At 32.9% G+C, this 22,264-nt stretch overlaps 1 protein-coding gene across 2 annotated transcripts in view; it reads left to right on the top strand.

Annotated features, from left to right (window-relative positions):
• The window catches only part of Ten-a (Teneurin-a transmembrane protein), a 621,367-nt gene that overhangs the window by 156,588 nt on the left and 442,515 nt on the right, over window positions 1–22,264 (top strand). For both annotated transcript variants that reach the window (XM_072535236.1, XM_072535235.1), the window contains exon 5: window positions 12,952–13,341. In XM_072535236.1, the coding sequence (XP_072391337.1) occupies window positions 12,952–13,341 (390 nt within the window). The remainder of the gene's footprint in view (window positions 1–12,951; window positions 13,342–22,264) is intronic.

Genomic DNA, 22,264 nt, shown 5'->3' with positions numbered 1-22,264 from the left:
GGGGGCAGAATCTTCTTAAAGTTGCATAGTTAAGTTTACACAAAAAAACTGGATTGTTTATCGCGCTGATCTATATAAGACTGAGGTGCGTGTAGCACGCGTTTCTTAAGTCTCATAGAGGCGTGTTCAGGGCCGTATTAGGTTACGTATCTAAGACATACACACACGTCAATTAAAGAATTAAATATAAAAATAAATATTAAAAAAATTATTAATAAAAAATAATAATATGTGTGGAGGGACGTAACAAACATTTTTGTTCAAAATTATATAAGCTATAGTTTTTTATTTAAAACATGTTTTCTGCAGCATACAGATTATTGGTAAATTAATTTTTTTTATTTTTTCGCGTTTTTACCCCCCTACGATGGGGGTTTTAGAAAGATGCCCAAGACTTAAAGTGGTAAACTTTTTAGCATCTTTTTTGGGGTCCCAAAATTGATATTCTCGGTAAAATTCAGCTTGTTCGTATGGTTTTTAGGGGTCAATTCTCTGACGACTGGACTATAATGCAAAATGTATAAAATATCTTTGATAATGAAAAGTGCCTGATTTCCAAAAGTAGATGAATAATTTATGTTTAGATATCAAATGAATTGTGGATTTGTAGATATTAAAAATACTGAAGTAAAAAAGGACTACATAGAGATCAAACTAGAAGAGCCAGAAAGGAGAAAAAAACAAAAAAATCTGTTGATGAACCTTGTTGATAAAAAAAAAACACAAATAAAGCAAAGCAAGTATTGTCCTTGTTAAATAGATTAAAGGTCATAAAAAAAACAGTTCTCTGCAAAAATTTTAAACTGAAGAAACGACAAAATATAAGACATTGCAACGGCTAAATACTTGGGAGAGACTTAGTATGTGAAAAAACAGTTATACCCCCCCCCCCCAATTATTTTTAAGAGAATTACTAAAATGAGAATTTTAGTTTTATTATTATATGAAAATATGTGTATGTACGTAAAATATGTGTTGCTTACGGTTTGTCATGTGCCGTAATTATTTTTCTAATTAGGATTTTTTGATTAAATTTTTAGAAGATTTTTTCCACTTCTCAAAAACAAATTTTTTTTTTACGAATTCAGTTTTACTAAATATTTTTAATGTAAATTCAGTTTTTAATACTTGTTTGTTAGTAAATTCAAATAATAAGAATACAAACATTCTTATTTTTATCGTTTTTTAACTGATGTTTATATAATAAATTATTTACATTTCATTGAAAATATTATAAGCTTATACCGACACTGAAGTGAAATACCCTTCCCAACAGTACTGCATGTCTTGAAAGCAATTAACGAAACATCCAATTTTGAAAACAGAATAGAACATCCACTACTTTAATTTTCTCAATTTCACAGTTTGAACAGGAACTTCTACCTGTTTAAATCACGGAAAGTTAGTTAATGTAAAGAGTTCGCCGTTAACTCGTTAACTACTGACAATGACATACAATAATTACCCTCTCATCTCCATAAAGCCCCGAGTGCTTTTCTTCCCGAAGTTCAAACTTCTATCTCTTTCTTTTGGTTCGCCTGTTGAAAAAACTTACAAATACCTTTAGTCAGGGCGACTTTTGTTTGAAAAGTTTGTAAATTTTTTTGGTTTATATTTTATACGCGTCATGAACTAGCAGTCTTCATATCGATTTACTACTCTCCATCAATTCGTTTTTAGTCATCATAATATATTTATTTTAAGTACGTTTAAAGTAAAAACTGCATAAAAAATCACTAACAAAATACAAACATTAAATTAAGAAGTAAAAAATTACAAGAATATCTGTGAATAAAAGATATACTAAAACAAACAGAAAGATAAAAGATTGTTGAAAAGGTTATTAATAAAACATTTGAAGTTAAATTTTCATATTTATATATTGGAAGAGATTTTTTTAAGCAGCACATATTAAATATGGCCTTTTTCGAAATGGCCGTCACAGTAAACATTTGTTGGAAGGGTCAATTTACGCCACGGGGAGAGTCCGTTATACAGCATGTAAGCTTTATCAATTTTATTAAAATGTATAAAAAATCTATAAAATTAATAAATAAATAATAAAATGGCTTCATTCAATTTTAAAAATAATATTTATAATTTAAAAATACAAAAATATAGCGTGAAGTTTCGCGCTAGTCTGCAGTCCAGCCTACTGTACCACTTTTTTGATTATCTAGATTAAGCCTTTAGATAATAATAAAGCCTCTAGAGCTGTACCCTTTACCATGGATGAACTTATCGAGGCATTGGGTTCACTGAAGACTCGTAGGTCCCCAGGACTAGATCAGATACCACCTGAGGCGGTAAAGGGTCTAGGACGGGTGGAACCTGCGTGGCTTCTGGAACATATGAATGCACTGCTGGAAGCACAAACCTTTCCTGAGCCTTGGAGGACATCGAGGTTAATACTGCTTCCCAAAGCTAGGGAAAAGTATCGCCCCATCTGTCTGCTTCCATGCATTAGTAAGCTGTATGAAAGAATGCTGCGAGTACGCATAGACGACATAATTAAGAGGTCAGGTGGTTTATCAAGGAGGCAATTTGGTTTTTGTAAAGGGAAAAGTACGATTGATGCAATCATGAGTGTACTCGAAGCATTGCGCAACAGAGGGGATGAACATCGCTGGGCGGCTCTGCTGCTGTTTGATGTTAAGAATGCATTCAATACGTTGCAGTGGAACGAGGTAATGAAGGCAATGGAGGAGAGAGAATGTCCTGGTTACCTGATGAATGTGGTGGCGGAGTATCTGTCCGAGAGAAGGATTATGGTGGAAAAGGGCACGATCGTGGACGTGACGGCCGGGGTACCCCAGGGATCTGTTTTGGGCCCGACGCTATGGAATCTGGCATATGACGGGGTTATGCACTGTGAATACGGAGAGGGTACAACCCCCTTCGCATTCGCGGATGACCTCGCTGTACTGGTAGTGGCCCGGGATGAGCCAGATCTCAAATACCGGGTTAGAAACGCAGGCGGCGTCGTAAAGAAATGGATGACGCAGCACGGACTGAAACTTGCGACAGAGAAAACCGAAGCCATCATTCTGAAGGGGACAAGGAATAGGCAAAATATTGAATTAAAATGTGCGGGAGCATGTCTAACACCTAAGAAACAAGTAAAGTATCTAGGAGTGACATTGCACCAGAATGGAAAATGGGGAGAGCACGTGCGGGAGGTGGTCCGGAAGGCTGCGAATAGTACGGCTGCGTTGGGGAGGGTGATGCCGAACATTGGAGGACCCAAATCAGAAAGGAGGAGGGTCTTACACGGTGTTGTACAATCGATCGTCCTCTACGCGGCACCAGTCTGGAGCGAGGCGGTAGAGATAACTGCCTGTAGGAGTCTCATGAGACGAGTAGACAGAACAAGTCTGTTGCGAGTGGCATGCGCCTACAGGACTGTGTCTGCGGCAGCCTTATGGACCATCACTGGATGTGTTCCGTTGCATGTTTTGGCGATGGAAAGAAAAGAGCTTTATGAGAGAAGAGGTCCAAACCTTACTGTGGCCGAGAAAAAACAGGAAAGGGAAAGGTCAGTTGAAAGATGGCAAGAAGAATGGAACAACACGGAAGATGTGGCACAGTGGACGAAAATGCTGATCCCGAACATAAGAGATTGGGTGGACTGTGGCCACAGGCGACTGGATTATTTCCTGACGCAGGTGCTCACAGGACACGGGTGTTTTAGGGCCTACCTCTATAGGATCGGAAAGGCTGATACAGATGAATGCCTATACTGTGGATACTCGGACACTGTGACACATACGATGTTAGATTGCAGCAGATGGATAGTAGAAAGGAACAGAATGGAGAAAGAGACAGGTGTGAATTTTATTACAGTGAGAGAAATGATTGAGAGAATGATTGAAAATAAATTAGTTTGGACTAACATACACCGCTATATCCGTGCAGTGATCAAGAAAAAGGAAGAGGCAGAAAGACTGCTAAACCAACGCTAAAGGTAAGAGTGAATGATGCTAAAAGGTGAAGCTAGAAAAGTGGGTCACACTGTGTGAGTTGGAATGCGTGAGTCAGACTGTGGGAAAGGAGGAAATGCCCATCTGGAAATAATGCCGAACTAGGAGCGATGAGTGTCTTCTACGCGCTACCTGGAACGAGACAGGGAACCTCCTTGCTGATGAATAGAGTGTGGATGTGTATAAATGGAGAATGAATGAATAAAGGTAGTGATTCGGAAGTGATGCCGGCCTTACAGCGGCCATTCCGCTTCCGGATCGCTGGATGACAGAGGAGGGTCTGGTTTAGCAGGTAGGCGTTCGGCGTAGACTCGGCGACGAGAGGGCATTTTAAAGTACCTCGGGAACTATCGCCGGGAGTACGAAGAACGAATCCTGCACTAAAGTTAGTCAGGCGGCGCCCTGGACTGAGATGTCTTTTGAAGATTCCAGACCCCCCCCCCTCTATAAAGACGAAAAAAAAAAAAAAAAAAAAAAAGATCAAGCCTAAGAGAGGAGCAAAATATGAAATACCGTAGTTAATCCTACAAGGGAAGATCGACGGTAGGAGAGGAGCCGGCCGCAAACAATTATCCTGGTTAAGAAATATTAAAGAATGGACAGGAATACACAATACAGGCGAGCTGTGTCACGCCGCCAAGAACAGAATTCTAGTAATGAGATAGTCGCCTACGCACTTTGGTGTATGGCATGTTAAGAAGAAGAAGAAGATTAAGCCTTACGACTCTCACTTCCTTTTGGGGTAAAATTCACTTAACGCAGATACGTAGGGAATTGAGCTATGATGGATATTTCCGTGTCGAGCCCTAGGTGCCTTGTACATAGTTAAACATTGTCTTATGTACGTATTTGGATATTGAGTGCACTACCGCTTTCTGCATGGTGTATAGATATGTTCACTAAGACTCAGCTTTATGTTCAGTTTTATGTTCCCTATAAGATTCTTTGAAGTGATATCAGTAGTACAGACAGTATTATCTATAGTTTAATTACTCTCCAATCTCCAAGGTCTTCCTATGTTTATCTTGTGCTGGAGAAACTTCTAGTCCTATTTACACGCAGATTATTGTTATTAGATATCGCTACATTAATTAATGTTTGTCTAGTTAATCTATTAGCTACTGGTATGAAATTTGGTCTACTATGTGCCACTGGTTAGTCTGTGACTTAGTGTAGTAGTGGTGATTTTGAACAATACTATTAAGGATGTATTGATAATAAGGGCAATGATTGATTTGAAGAAGTATCAGTATATTAGCTAGTTCTTGATAAAGAATCTTTCCTAATGAGCCCCGTCTGACAGTCCTTGATAAGATGGTTTTTTGGGCTTGACATTTATGTTAGCTTTTTTGTTTTGAACCTGAGGTCTTTGACGATATATTTTCGTTTACTTTGATTGAAATGACCTGATCCTAAATGGTCAGTAGAAAACACTTTGTTTTGGGAAATTTATTTCCTGATGTCAACCAACATTTTGACTGTGTACTGTCGGCATAGCCTTAGTTGACTTGATTGGGATATCGGCCAATCAGATCATTTCTTGTTTTCCTAGTTTAAACGTTATTGTGTCATCTATTACGTAAATTGAGCAAAGTTATGTCAATGACTTTGCTCAATTTATGAAAAATACGTTCCTTAGTTAATAATGGGTTTTTCTAATGTGGTTTTTCTTTAACTAATATGTGGCCGATTCTAACGAATCGGGATTCTAGAACGTAAAGAATTTCTACTAAAATACTTTTGTTTGTCACACCAAAAATATTCTATACAAATTAATTTTGATATTATAAATGAATATGAAAAATGCAAAATAAAACGATTTAAGATGTACAAAACGGTACACTACAAAAGCTATAGCATTGTGTTTGTCGCTTAATAATAAACAGATTCAAGTATCGCTTAGTAACATTCAAGTAAGTTTCAAACACGTATATATCACTTTAATTTGAATTTAGAACTGAAAATATGTCTTCATACTTTGTATTTGCATTAAATTCAAAATATAGAAACACGTGTACTTGTTTAACGATTACTGCCTATTAATATTTTTATTTCCAATTCTCTGTTGTTAGTATGTGAACTTTTATGCACTTGATTTGAGAAACTTTAGTTTAGTTTAAGTTTAAGTATTAGGTCAGCACTTTTAGAAATTTGTCATTTTTATTATTATTTTGGTCAATAAATTTTTGCCAAATAAATGTGATCAGTATGTTCTTGTGAATGCTGCTTTTTATACATTTGACAGTTAGTTTTGTTGGGTTTTGAATTCACTGTATTAGGGGTAATGTAAGTAGATTTGTTTTATGAAATAATGGTTCATCAAAAATAATATCAAAGAAATTCTTGATTTTAGGTATTTCAAAACTTTTAAGAATCACATAAAATCTAATGAGATTTGAAGTCGAAGAACCATGTTTCTGAACTTTGCTACATTACTAATAAATAACTCCTATACGTGTCACAAAAATAACCTCTATGAGCCACAAAAACAGGAACATAAACTAATTTTATACTATTTTATTTTCTTTGAAGTTGTGTTTTAAGGAAATAAAAAAATCGTGTATATAAGTTAGGTTATGTGGTGTTTATTTACATTAATTGTAAATTCCTTGTGGGAAAGTGACTTAACATCCAAAACAATTAAGGTATATTCCATGGTTTGTTTTAATTACGTTTTTCCGATATTTCGTTACTGTCAGACAAAAATAGCGATGACACTGGCGAAAAAGACAGTTGATATTAAAATTAATTAATGAGTGACACAAGGTTGCAGCCTTTTTCATACTCCTTTTAATATATAAGTAAGTGGAACACGTATATATTAAATATAAGACAAATTATGCGGTATAATACACATTATATAACATAATTATAAAGAATACAAATACTAAATTCTACGATAATGTTGGCAATCCTGTACGATACTGTCTACTTAATCTGAAAAAGCACCAGAAAGTGTAACAACAGCTGGAATAAGATTTATCACAAGTGTTAAAGGCTTTATGCAAAAGATCAAATAAGAAGTGAATGCATAGTTAATTAACTATGTACGCTAAATACGTGTGTAATCAATTATTTACGCTATAAACGACAAGATTATAAAGATAATGTAGACAAGCTGTTTACAGAATGGAACATGAAACACAACAAAAATTGTACTATAGATACTAGATAATATAATTAGGCAAAGATAATAAAAATCCAGTAGGTGTATAGTAAAATGTCTAGGGAAATGTCTTCGTCATGTCTAGGGAGCTAACATGATTTTCTATTTATAGTGAGCAGAGGAAGTCGTGAATAGAAGTTAAATGACAATTGCTTTATATCTTCTTCCGGTTTGTATGATATGCAGCGAGGAATACTTGTTTTGGTCTTCTTATTATTGTAATGATATCAGGTATATCGTAACTATTTCTTATGTCTCTAAACCACGATTGTCGGTTTCGACCTGGTGCTCTCCGACCTTTATTTAGTGCATTAAAATGGTTTTTAAAAGATTATATGTGTTGGCTGAAGAAAAAGTAGAAGATATTCTACAGAACCCAGAAGACCATAAAAATACAACAAAAAAAACATGAAATATACTGTAGTAAAGATAAAAATAGAAAATTAGTAACAGAAACAAAAGAAATAGTTAAAAGGTGAAAATAACTCTTTGAAGAACTACTAACGGATATAAACTAAGACGACATTAATGAAGAGCAAAACAATATATTGGAATATATCACAGAAAGCAATAAAAACGTTGAATTGTGAAAACGCTTTTGGAGTGGATAAAATAACAACAGAAATTATAAGAAACATGGGAAAAATGGAGAACAAATAGTACATAATAAATAAAATATGGAAAAATGAAGATATAGAAAATTCTTCGATAAACTGCCAAGACAGAAATATGGAAAGTACTAAAAAAATATAAATGGACAACAAGTTGCTAAAGATGATACAAAAAATATACAATGAGAACAACAATATCGTAATTAGTAATAATGCAACATCAGATAAGTTTAAAATAAACACTATTTATAATAATTATTAAATTTAAAAGTGCACAAAAAGTAGTAAGAAACTAAATGTAGAGTACAAAAATTTGCAAAGAGTAGAAGTCTCTGAAGAACTGTTGCTGAGTATTTGGTGCTCATTGCAAAATCTGAAAAAAAAAACATCAGAATAATTTAAAATATGGAAAGAACTACTCACTGAATAAAATTAAATATTAACAAAACAAAAGTTGTGCAGATGAAGGATGCAGGAGAAACAAGAGAAGAACTCAAGAAGAATATAGAAATTGAAGGAACACAATAGAAAAACTTAAAACTTTTACATACTTAAGGAATAAAAATAGAAAAAACAGGATCTTTCAAAGCAGAAATTAATAGCAGATTAGAGAAAACGCTGTATTATATCAAAAACTGTATCATAAAATGAAAAAAAATTATATGCAGAAAATAAATATCACCCTAATACAAAAATAAAAGTTTTTTCAAAGCAGTTCATTAACCTGACATTTGAAAGCAAACAAACTGAAAATATAATCTACATTGGATATTATAGAACAGGGACAGCTGAGTTGGTAGAGTCATTTAAAATGGATGAAAGATACCGAAAAATAAGATTTGTATGGGAAGCAAAAATATTGAAAAACAAAAAACTGAAAAGACCAATAGAGACATGGGATCAAGTAATTGGTAAGATATTGGAGAGAAATGGATTGACAAACAAAAGCATTTTAGATCCGTTTAGATGCGTTAGAATCGACCACATTCTAGTAAAGTAATAAATCTGTTAAGTTTTATTTTGAATATCATAGACAAAGGACTGATGTGTAAATTAGTTATCTAAAATACTTAATTTATTAGACGAACAACAATTCAGAAGTCGAAGTTCTTATAACGATGCGGTCTTTGTAAATACACAAACAGAAATTTATAGAATACAAAAAAATAGCCTGTATGTGCTTCGTCGATTTAGAAAAGTCACTCGACTGACTATAATATCTCTAATGTAAAGCACAAAATATGTTATGAAAAACGTAAACGTACATACACAAATCTGTTTTTAGGCCTATCATAACATACACCGCTGAAGCGAGACCAGAAAATGGCATAACAATAAGATATATGAAAACAAGTGAAATGAGAATCCTACGAATAATAACGAGAAAGTAACTGATACACTAATCAAAAATTAATGACATCAGAAATACTCACCAATCGTAACAAAAGGCATAGGCGGACCTAGAAATAAATGGAATGGCATATTCCAATAGAATAAGAGCCAATGCTAAAAAAAATAGGCAAAATTCTTGGATACAAGGAGAAAAAAAAAGAAGAAGTAAAATTAAATTACCAATTATAAACGTCCACATAAATAAAATTAATCAACAGATATTTTGTTAGTTTTATTATATTGTACATGGTGTGTTTAATAAAATCAACATTTCGCACATCAAAAATCAATGCCTAAGCCCCTAGACTATTTCTCGAAAGTTGTATCGTGTTTCTTTGAATGAAACTGCCTAAAAAAAGTTGAATTACATTTAGTTGGATAGATAAATTAGGCAAAGTGGACGTAGTTGAGTTGCATTGCTATGAGATTCTTCTTTTCTCAGTGAGAGGAGGCTGTGAAAAACGTCCTTTCATACTGTGTACGTAATGGAATTACCCATTAGAGCGTTGTTGAAAATTTCCCGCATAAAAAGAAACATGAATTGCATAATAATGTGGAAAATTGGGGTGTAATGAGCGTGCGAGCGTAAAAGGAATTATAGCTTGGCTTCCTCTCCTTACCTCCTTCCCCGTTTCGCCGCCGATGCGATGTTGCGGCGGTATGTAGCTGTAGTCGATAATGCTACTTTGTGGATAAATTTAATTATAACTGGAGAGCTACGAATAGTTTCGCTAATCTGAAATGAAGGAATTTGATTTTTAGCCATGGCTAAATATAAATGCAGGTATGTGGAAACCACTTCTGCAATTATGTCGTTTATTATGAGTAAATTGGAAACACATTTCTAAGGATTAATGCAAACACATTTTTATTCGACTGTAGTGTAGGGAAAGGACGGGCGAGATGGCATACTTAGTTTGTTTTTCAGACATTTGAGACATAAATAGAGAATTCTTTTCCTATAAAATCCATTTCTTTTGATTTATAATAATAGCCCATAAAAAGAGCTTAAAAAAAATAGAAATCAAAATGTAACAAAAAATTATTTTGCCCGACAAGTGTGGGCAAAATGACATACAAATAAACATGAGTGTTAAACAAAAAATTATAAAATATTATTTTTACGAAGAAAACAAACTTCAAATTAAATGTCTTAAATTCATAAAACATTCGCAAATGAATTGTTTTGATTTTTTTTGTAATTCTAGCACATTCTGAATGCGACCAGTTTTGGCAAATTTGCATTTTAACCATCGTTCATTAGATTTAGACTTACTAAACAGATCATTGCAGTAAATGCAAGCAAGTCCTCTTGTTCATGATCATAAATACTGGAAGGTCTTTTTTTATCACTTGATATATTTTTCAGTACTTTTGCTTTTCTCTCTCTTTCTCTCTCTCTCTCTCTCTCTCTCTCTCTCATGCCGACTGCTGTCTATTATTGTTCATAATGGTTCCTCCATTATTCACTGTTTTCCTTTTCACGACATTACTTTTTCTTTTTTTGGTTTTTGTTTCTTTTGATTTCTTTTTATTTTCTTCTTCGCGCAGATATTTTCGGAAGAGAGTCCTGGAAGGGACTCTTCTTTAATACATCTTGGTATTGATCAGATTTTTACGTTTGATAAATTTTCTTACATTGATTCCAGTGCCAATTCCATCAGGATTCCTCAATAGATTCACCTTTAAAACCAAATGCCGACGGTTCTTGGGCAATATGATGTTCGTAAGATGCATCCTGAGACACATTAATAACATCAGGTAGAGAAGTAGGAGTAATGTTAGGTTTATTAATAGAACCAGGCTCATGCTCAGGCACATCTGTAGTTGCACCAGGCAAAAATGTATGCTTTGGTAAAAAGTAACGATTTATAGGTGATAGTCCTGTGGCCCAAAAATCGTTTATTTCGATTTCAATACTTGCTGTTTTCTCATATGCTTTCTGGAAGAGACTGGGCACCTAATATATGGTTATTGCACGACAAGTATTTTTTCTGAGCCTTTGAGTAACAATTCGAGTTTAATATTTATGAAGTGGTCCAAAAAATGCAACATTCAATGGCTAAAGGCGGTGCGTGCAGTGTGCCGGCAGGCAAAGTAATACCACTGAATTATGTTTAGCCAATTTTAAATAAATGCTATAAAATAGCTTTAATTTAGTATACAATTTTTCAGCTTCTTTTAATTTATTAAAAATGTATTTACCCGAGGCTTATTGAATGCCCCGGCCAGTGCAAGACGCAGCCTCTAAAAAACGTAATGCTAATTGCTGATTTCGTTGGTAAAAACCGTGTAGTCATCTTTCTATTATATGTTTGCTATAGGCTAGCTTGCATAAGTCTGCTCTTATCACCCCAAAAACAAACAGTATTAAAGATCCAGAATGTGGACCACTCTTACAGTTTCCAATCCTTTATTTAAGATAGGGAGCCTAAATGTTTTTCTGCTTTCATAACAATTTTATTTTTACAACCTGCTCGACATCGTGGTCTTGAGATCGGTATAAGAAATCTATTGCTTGCTTTAGGGCAACCCATTTTAGATTTTCGGACTGCCTCCAAAGCTCTTTGCATGTCTTCTTCACTTTAACTATTTCTGTTAGATTTCCTTTTATAAGAATAATCCTTTTAAATTCATTTAGAATAGACATAACACCTATTGGAAGCATCTTTTTAATGTTTACATGAAAGAGATGTTTACAATGTTTGTTACACGTTTAAACTTTATCATTGGATTTCCGGAATTATAAAAGTCGTTTAGATAATCCACAAAAACATTACCTGACTGCCAGATTAACTTATGTAACAAAGGTTTAGATTTTAGGTATAAATACAAAGAGGGTCTGACGGGCCCGTGTTGTCACTTTACGTGACAAAATTCTTTGGACGCAATAATTTTAAAAATGATAATGAATATTTTAAACATATTATGATTATAATGAAGGAAACATACTTCTGAACAAATTCAGTGATGCATAAAATTCAATAAAAACTTTTTGATGAGTTTATGATAAAAAAATTAGCGTCTCGGGCCTGTTGGACCCACCTTGCTCAGATAAGGGTTAGAGCGTTGTACTTTATAAATGCAAAACCTATCAACTCACTAAGAGAACAGAACAAAAAGTCCTTGTTCTGGAAATAGATTTTTGGCGCAAATCGGCAGTTAAATGCAGAATGATGAACGTAACAAATGAAAAAATAAGACAAATAAGACAAAAGACCATCAAAGGTAATATTGGATAAGCGATAAACCTCAGCGATAAAAACAAAGAAGACCAAAAACAACATGGCTTAGAGTCCAAAACGCAATGTCAATCAGAGCTACGACCGGGACTGGGCTGATAGACGTGAATTAAGACTCGGAAGGTGCACATTGCTATAAACCGGACAATATATATATATATATATATATATATATATATATATATATATATATATATATATATATATATATATAGGTCATATGTTGAATAAATATTCTTGAAGAGATAATATTTGTTTTACTAGTTATATATTATTTTAAAAAATTAATACAACATTATTCTCTAAAGTACAAAATTTGGCTGAATAACTAAGAAAATGTATTTTCTTCTCATTGTTTACTAATAAAGCAGCTAATTGATGTCAGTTATTTAAGCGCCTATTATTTAGTTAATTTAAAACAAAATTAAATTTCAATTATTTAATTGTGATTACATGTTACGTACTATCATGAGGTCTGACCTACATAGTACACATTGCCGTAATGTTCCCATGTTTCTGTTATTCCCTAATTGATTACTAAGTAAATTTATTTATTGCAGAATCGCTGCCGACCAGTACAGCCGAACATTCGGCAAGCGCCACCACAGCTCATAGCTCCATCCAACACCAGCAACCGTCGCAACAGCAGCAACAACAACAGCAACAGCAGCAGCCACAAACACAATGGCCTCCATTACCGTTACTCGAGCAAACCGAGTTGGATACTTTGCATTCGGCAACTATTCCGCCCTATCAATTTTGGAACAGCGAATTCAGAAATAAACAACCCGCGTTTATCAATTTTAATTTTACTCTGCCGTGGGGCGCGAATTTCGCTGTTTACGGTAGAAGAAATGTGGCTCCGAGTGTTACGCAATATGATTTCGTCGAGTTCGTTAATGGAGGAAGAGTTAATCATCGGCTAAGAAGAAAGAGGGATGTCAGTGGAGGTAAGTTGTTGATTACATATTTTTATGGTTTTTGGTGATTAAACTAAAAGGAACTAATGACAGAACAAAAAGATATCTTTACACAAATATTCTAAAAATTACTTAATTTTATTATTCTTATAAAGCTTCCTTTACAATAAAAATCAAACAAAATCTTAAGATCTTACTTATTGGGTAATTGTTTACCTTACATATCTTTCTAGTACCTACTAAAATTTAAGGTAATAGAATATATATATATATATATATATATATATATATATATATATATATATACATACAATACATACAAAGCAAAACATTTTTTGTAAAGAACACAGCAAAAATTTTCATTAATAAAAAAAAATTAGTTCGGAAAATTTTTTATTCAATATTACAAAAATTAGGCTATTTACATCAAGACGATATTGTACATCACATTGAAGTAATTTCAACTAATTTTAATATTTAATTTGCCAGCACTTGTTTTTAATAACTAGTTTACATCTTTTGGGCATGGAATTTATTAATTTTTGCAGTTCCTCCATGGAAATACATTGATGCCAATCGTGGATTAGAGAATCGATTAATTACGCTGGCAATAAATCCTGGAAAATCTTAGCAGGCATATTTACGAATTTCCTAAGATCGGAATGAATACCAGACCACTGGAATACAGCAAACATAATTCTCATTCATAAGAAAGGTTGCAAAGAGGATATCAAAAACTACAGACGTATGTCTACTACCAATCGTATACAAGATATTCACAAAGATCATCAACAACAGATTAACAAACGCATTAGATGATGCACAGCCGAGAGAATAAACTGGCTTCAGAAGTGGATTCAGTAGAATAGATCATATTCATGCAATTTGAGAACTAATGAGTATAGCTAAAGAATATGAAATACCGCCAGCATTAACCTTCATAGATTTCGAGAAGGCTTTCAATTCTATATATCCCAAGGCAGTAATAGAACCTTTGACCAACAAAGGCATTGACAAACCGTACATAGAAACTTTAGCAAATATATACAGAAAGGCAAAAGCTAAGGTAAAAATTTATGAAAACACTTCAGAATTTCCCACTACTAGAGGTGTCCGACAAGGAGACACAAGATCACCAAAGCTCTTTACTGCAACTCTAGAAAATATATTTAGCAATATTAACTGGCAGAACAAAGGAATATCCATTGATGGAGAATACCTCAGCCATCTAAGATTTGCAGACGACATAGTTCTGATTACTAATAATCCTGCAGAATTACAGGAGTTTATAAGCGATTTAAATGCAGCTAGCAATGAAGATAGCCTAAAAATCAACTTGACAAAAATAAAAACCATGTACACCGAGCTAGTAGATGTCCAAGATTTAATAATAAACAACACTGCACTTGAGACAGTAGACGAGTATGTATACCTGGGACACTTAATACATAAATCTGGCTCCTTACTTCCAGAAATCAACAGAAGAATGAAACTAGCTTAGACATCTTTTGGTAGAAATGCAGTTATATTCAAAAATGTCAATTCACCTGAAGAAAAAAGCATTTGATCAGTACTACCAATCATGGCATACGGCTGCGAAGCATGGACACTAAAGTTAGAGATAATAAATATCGAAACTCAAAGTCACTTAAAAGTCAATGGAGCGATGCATGCTAGGTATAACAAAGAGAGATAAAAGAATAGAATGGATCAGACAGAAAAACACAAAGTTTTTGATGTAATCCATAGAATTAAATCTTTAAACTGACATTTAGCGATAAGAACTGACAATAGGTGGTCATCATCATCATCATATATATATATATATATATATATATATATATATATATATATATATATATATATATATATAATAAATGGCGAATATATGGCCTAGGAGGAAAAATTTGAAAAATACCACTGCAATAGTTAACGTGCGCAGGTACCATCTACTTTGGTGGCCATCAGCGAAGAGACTTTAATAATCGTTTTCTGTCCTCTGGGCTATACGAAATATGTAAAAGATTAAATTTTTTGCAAAAGGTGCTATCGCTTTGTTGAATTAAATGGCCAAAAATATGGCCTAGGGTGACAAACTTGTAGGAGTGCAACTTTTTTATCTCCTTTTTTAAATTTTCTCGAAATTGACATTCTCAGCAAAATTCAGCTTGTTCGTATGATTTTTAGAGGTTTAGTGGCTTTTTCGTCTCTGAAGACTGGTGTAGTATGTATTTTTGGAAACTGACAGTACTATAATAAATCCAATCCTTTAACGATTATTTACTTTCAATATGGTTCCGTAGGTAGTGGACTTTGAATTTCCTCTTAATTCTCCTTCTACATATTTAAAATCAATGCACTATTGGAGTTGGTGGAATATAAAAAAAGAGTGGTGATTTCAGTAAGCTGTTTAGAAGAAAACGGTCATTTATAAAAAAAGGGTTGGCTTTGTACTTTTACTTGTATTTTGGAGTATAGGTATACTTATCTAAGGGTCATTAGAGATACCTTTTAAAGTCTTGACATTTCTGGAGTCTGTTATATCTTACCGTTCTCACGGTAAGATATAATCTTACCGTGAGATTATATCTTTATATTATACTCAGTTAGAGCTTAGCGATAATCGTTCTACTTACCTGATCTTTTGGCGAAATTAAATTTTTATTTGATTTCTGTTCTTCGATTTGTATTGCTTGTGTAGCTGTTATTTGATTATGGCATTTTTGGGTTGAGATTCCTCTCCTTTTTTCTTAAAATTTCTTCACACTTGGCCACGAAAACCTCTTGAAATTATTAAGCAGCTATTCAGTTTATGTTTTATTGTCTGAATAATCCCGCTTAAGCAATATTCTAGGTTATTCTAGTTAATATATTTTGTAAGTCAGTTCTACAGGGTTTAAGATAAGTCTTTATGATATACTTACTATCTATTATGTCCAAACAGGCATAACGACGGTCCAAAGAAAATACTTCATCTGTCATCTACAACTTACCACTACTCCGTAGCTACTGTTATATCATCCCTTTTGTTACAAAAGTTGGAGCGTTTTTATATCCAATATAACCTCTAAAATTATAATTGTACTCACTTTTATATAATAAAAACAAATACAAGCTAGCTTACTTTATGTTTACTGAGTCACAGCGTAGACAAGTGTGCTTAGAAGTCCTAAATATCCGGAAAAAATTTTCCAAATCTTTTTTTTTTAAATCTACCTCAAAAACAGATTAGTTTTGTTTAACAAATAAAACATTATAAATTCGGAAAATGTTTTTGATGGGCGTTACCCTTACCAGCGGAGAAATCTACAAAAAGTTAAATAGCCTTACACACTTCAATTACAAACTTTATGTAATTTTACTACTATCGCGTAGAGGGCAGCATCTACGTATTTTGTAAATAATCTGTAGCACATGGAACTAATAATACAGATAAAACTGGTGTTATTGTTTCTATATATATACAAAATAATTTATTACCAATGTAGAGGTAATATTAAATTTTTATAGCAACACATTTAAAATATTCCTTTACATGCTTAATCTTAATTAATTTAATAATGACAACACATTCCCAAGCTTTTGACTAATCTTAAAAGCAAACATACGCACCCTAGCTAATATCTCTGCATCACTGCCCAAGAATTTCCTTTCCAAATAGAACTCCTTGAGTTTAAAGGCCGTTCTGAAACTTAAACCAAGTTCCTCGCATATTCGCCTCACAATTTCCGTATAAGGCAACCAGTTTTTAAAAGCTAATTTTAAAGCAAATTTCTTTCCGATAATACTAGCCTCTCTGAATAATTTTATATTTTGTATATTTAGTAATTTTATTATTTAATATTGGATATATATAAAAAAACAACAATAATTAATTTTATCTTCTTCTTTAAGTTCCATCTTCTGTCGAAGGTTGGAAATCATCATGGCTATGCGGATCCTGTTGATTGCCATTCTAAATAGTTCTGCACTACTAAATTCAAACCATTCTCTCAAGTTCTTAAGCCACGATATTCTTCGTCTTCCCACATTTCGCTTGCCTCAAATATTGCCTTGCACAATAAACTGCAATAATGAGTATCTTTGCCCTCTCATAACATGGCCTTAGTACCTATATTTTCTTCCTTTGACATTCAATATTATTTCAGCTTTATTTCCAATTCTTCTACTAACTTTTGCGTTTGACATTATTTGAGTCCATGATAGTCTTAGGATTCTTCTGTATAACCAAAATTCAAAAGCGGCCTTATTTAGAAGCACTTGTTGTAATGTCTATGCTTCTAAGCCATAAAGGAGAGTAGTAAATACGTAACACCGAAGCATTCATTAAGTCGTTGCATTACGTTCTGTAAATCATTGGTGCTATCCGTCATTATTACTGTATTGTCTGCATAACGCAATTTATTCAAAACTTCTCCATTGATAGATATACCTTCCATTGAATTTGAGAGCGCTTCTTTAAATATCGCTTCACTGTAGACATTGAAGAGTAGTGGTGACAGCACGCGACCCTGGCGGACCCCTCTTTGTATTTTGATGTTTTAGGTGTTCTGGTTCTTAACTCTTATTTTAACAGTTTGATTCCAATATAGATTAGATATAATTTATTATAAAACATAAGTATATGTCCTGATTCATATTCATGCATTTCTGGGCCAGCACATTCAAACCGAACAAAGCATCTCTTATGTCTATACCATTGCTAAAGCCAAATTGTGTGTCACTAATTTCATATACAAAAGTTTTAACAATTCTGCTGTGTATTGTTTTCAAAAATGTTTTAAGTGTGTGACTCATTAAAGCTATTGTTCTGTGATCTGAGCAGGATATTACACTGGACTTTTTGGGTATTGCCAAAAAGGTCTATTGCAGCCATTGTCTGGGGATTGTGGCAGTCTGATATGTTAGATTAAAGAGTTTTACCATAACATCAATAATATCTTCACCAATAAGTTTTAATAATTCGATGGGCACATCATCTGGTCCGGTAGTTTTGCCCTCGTTCGTGTTTTTCATGGCATAGACGACTTATTCTCGTAATATTGGTAGTCCTGTATCCTCTGTGGTTTCTAATGATAGTTTTTTTTTATCATTAAATAGCTTCTGGATGTAATTGGCCCGGTAACACAATCTTTCCTTCATATCAGTATTAATATTTCCTTTATTATTTTTAAGGATAATTGTTCTTGTGCTTTTTCTAGAACCTGTCATTTTTTGTTTAAATTAAAGCTATCATACTTTTTATCCAGGTCTTATATTTCCTTGTTGGTCTAATTTTAAATAAATTAAAATTTTAATTAATGTAATATTATTTTTTGACGTGACAACGTCTTAAATTAGGTTGTGGCTCGGAGTCACTCATGAAAAAGTGTAACGCCCGCTCACGTCTGTTACGATGACTCACCGAACGAGAGAGAGGCCGGCCGGACCGGCGAATGCCTTGCGTCTCTCTCCCACTCAAACATGATCGGTCCGCTGCGCACGCAGCACTAGAGAATTAGGCGCGTTTAATCGGTGCGTGCTTGTGTCTCTGTCTTTCTCGAGCGTTCTTGGCGTTGGAAAACCGAGAAAGCGTCATAATACAAGTTCACACGTGTGGTTAAAGTATCGTCAGCTGTGTCTGTAGTGAAAATGTGGAGTGCTTAGATTCGTCATTTACAACAACTACAACAATAAAGGTAAATAATTGTACACTAATATTTCATTATCGTAAACTATGATTGATTGATTAATTGTTAGATTGACACAAAAGTTGAGAAACTGAGTTTATAGGTTATGTCATACTATTGACAAATGTTGATAGTGTTAAGTAAATTATTAGTTTAAATCACTCTGCAATCAATCGTAATTCAGTCGATTGAGAAGAAACAGCGCGTTTCAACTGCAAACAACTATTGTGCAATTTAATAATATTCATATTAATAAATATTCTACCGAGAAAAAGACGTTGTCACGTAAAATCTTCGCCCGTAAAACCGACTTTACAGGCAACCGATTTTTTTTTAAAGAAAAAATTTCCTTAATATCAATCTTAATCAAAAACGATAATAATAAGTAGTGAAGTATACATATATTTTCCCTCTCAGATTATCTTTAAAGAATTTCATTAAGTTAAAGCTTACGACGAGCCACAAAAGGACATATAAAACATTTGTTTTTCGTTACATCTTTTATATATTTTACTTACGCGTTACTTCTAATAATTTATATATTTTATAAAAGCCCGCACATTTTGTAATCTTATAAATATATAACAGAGAACTAAATTGTTAGCTAAATGTCTCAGTTTTGCGGGTTTGAAGTAAAAAAATACCCTTCAGATTTTACTGCTAAACTTGACTGCAAATAGTAAAATCAAATTTTAGACCAGGAGATATTACAAATAGCCTACAGTCTTACGGAAAACTTTCCCTTTGCAAACAACTTTCTAACGGTATGGGGAACCTTTTTCCTTTTACCTCATATCAGAGACGGACAATAGACATTCTAACAATTTGTTTTATTATGGATTATTTTTAATCTCTAAAATAAAATATTACGTTTATAATATTAACCAAGAAAGTCAAATTCTCTGAACTTAAAACAGAATAAATGAGCTAGTTTAACAATGCCATTTTACGAAGTAACAGGAAACAATATATTTTAAAGCAAAGTCGTTAGAATATGCCATTGAATTAGATCATATTATAGTACAGTAAAAGAAAAATATTAAATGTAAAAATATGAAAATAAATACTACATACTTTCCCAAACAGCCAGTATGAAACATAGTTCATTGATTCTAAACACTTTTTCATTGAGAAAATTAATGTTATTACATAAGGTTTTAACGTACTTTCACTGTTGGTGCTTTCAATGTTTAGTACTATGTTGCCAGTCGGCGAGGCATTAAAGTGAATTATTGAGCAGTTTTCAAAAGACAGTACAATCTTTACCATCACTATCTTATTACAACATATTTCAATCATGGCAAAATCGTAAACAGACACTTTTAAATCTCCTAGCGACAGTTTTCAATGCAAATAAATGATTCGGTTTTGTTTATTCCAATCGAAGCTTTTGAGACACAATTCAAAGACAAACGATAAGTGCTTAAAACTGACTTATTTATGAGATTTAAAGTGATTTATTCGGTGCAATTAATACTGCACAAATAAATACTCATAGTACGTGTTTTCGTTCGGAATTCAAGTGTTTCTCTTTCGAAGATTTTGATATGATATTTGAATGTTTATAAAAACTATTGTTTGAATATATAAATGTAAGAAGCTGAGTTAAAACCTTATACAGGATTGAATAAAAAATAAGTTAAATTAAACTTTAAACAGAACGAGACGATAACATGACTATCCGTATAGCGATGTAATAATAATGTAAATTATATGTATTAATCTTAGTTGTATCAATATTCTAAATATGACAAGAAAAAGCTTCTTTTATTTGTTCATTAATTTAGTCAGAATTTTCTCAACTAGCAGTTTACAATTTATTGTTTAACTATGTGGTTAAAGCAAAGCAAAATGCGAGTTACGATGCTTATTTACACTATTTTGTAGCAAATAAACTTCAGCTAATGCCATTAGACAGACACATAATATCTATCTGTACAGGATGTCAGTAGGGATAAATAAGTATATTGTAGATAATATCCATAAAATGACATTGTTATTAATTAAACAGAAACTAAACCCAGTATCAACTTGCAACATCCTAAAATTGGAAAATGATTTACAGCTTAATTTAAACTTACAGGAATTAAGTTACAAAAATTGTATCATTTCTTTCAGAAGCAATTTGAAACATATCAAGGTTCATTTAATTAAGATAATACAATAATATAAGTACAAAAAATACATTTTCTTTACTCAAAATTCTAAATTAAACTCTTCCATGGAGATAATTCCATATTCTAGTACACTTTCTGTGGTATAAATAAGAAAGAATTTCAAATATTTGTGGGTTCAGTTCCACGTTCGAACTACAAACCTTTTATCATTTTCCATTTACCAAGAAGAGAAGTTCTCGAGAGCGACAATCATTATTACCATTCGAATGCGCCTCAGTTCACCCCTGTCACTCGTTCGTTCTATAAATCCACGACCCTTTGCCCTATGGCCTTTTCCAAACTTTACAAAGTCATACCGAGTGATGGTTTTCCTGGGGATTGATGGATAGAGTTGGTTTTACAAGTATTGTATTTTGAGGTTTCGGTCGCTATTAAAGGAATTAAATTCCGAAGTCGAAGAAGAAACTCGACGGTCTTTTAGAGATATTGTATCCAAGTGTTTTACAAAGGGCCACTTAAGATGTTTGGCGAATATTAGCAGATTATTATTGCTCAAAGTTTATAATTTAATTTTTTTATATAAAAAGAAGTGAAAGTTATAAACCTTTTTGTTTAAATCACCTACTCTAAAATGAAAATAGTGTAAAATTTTAACAATGGAGGACCAAATTGTTTATTTAAATGCTTGTTTAAATACACGTATTTTAAGATATTTTGGCTTACTGTACTAATAATAAAATATCTCCATTCTATATATTAATGCTGCGAATAAGCATTATGATTGCCATGGTAGTTAAGCCGAAAAATATTCATGATTTCGTAAGGGAAAACAGTTTAATATTTCCATAATTTTTTTAAATTTATAAGAGAGATTTCATTTCAATTACTATTTCATTCGTGTACCCGATTAGTTAACCTTTTTAATTTGAGAATAATATTGATGATGATACAAATAGTGCTAAACATGGATACGTGCCCGTCATAGCAACTTTGTAAAAAAAACCAAGCATCTGTTAATAAAACCTAACATTAAACGAAATACGTTGGAAAATACCACAACTATTCCTATAATTTCACATTATACATATATATGTGATTATATTTCTCGATTTATGTATTGAAAAAAAAAGCTTGAATTTTACGTTCAGTTCGTTTGAAGAATTCACA

Source organism: Diabrotica undecimpunctata, chromosome 6, assembly GCF_040954645.1.
Source record: "Diabrotica undecimpunctata isolate CICGRU chromosome 6, icDiaUnde3, whole genome shotgun sequence".
NCBI lineage: Eukaryota > Metazoa > Arthropoda > Insecta > Coleoptera > Chrysomelidae > Diabrotica > Diabrotica undecimpunctata.
The sequence above is the reverse complement of the archived record's forward strand: the minus strand, read 5'-3'. Positions and strand labels throughout refer to the sequence as shown.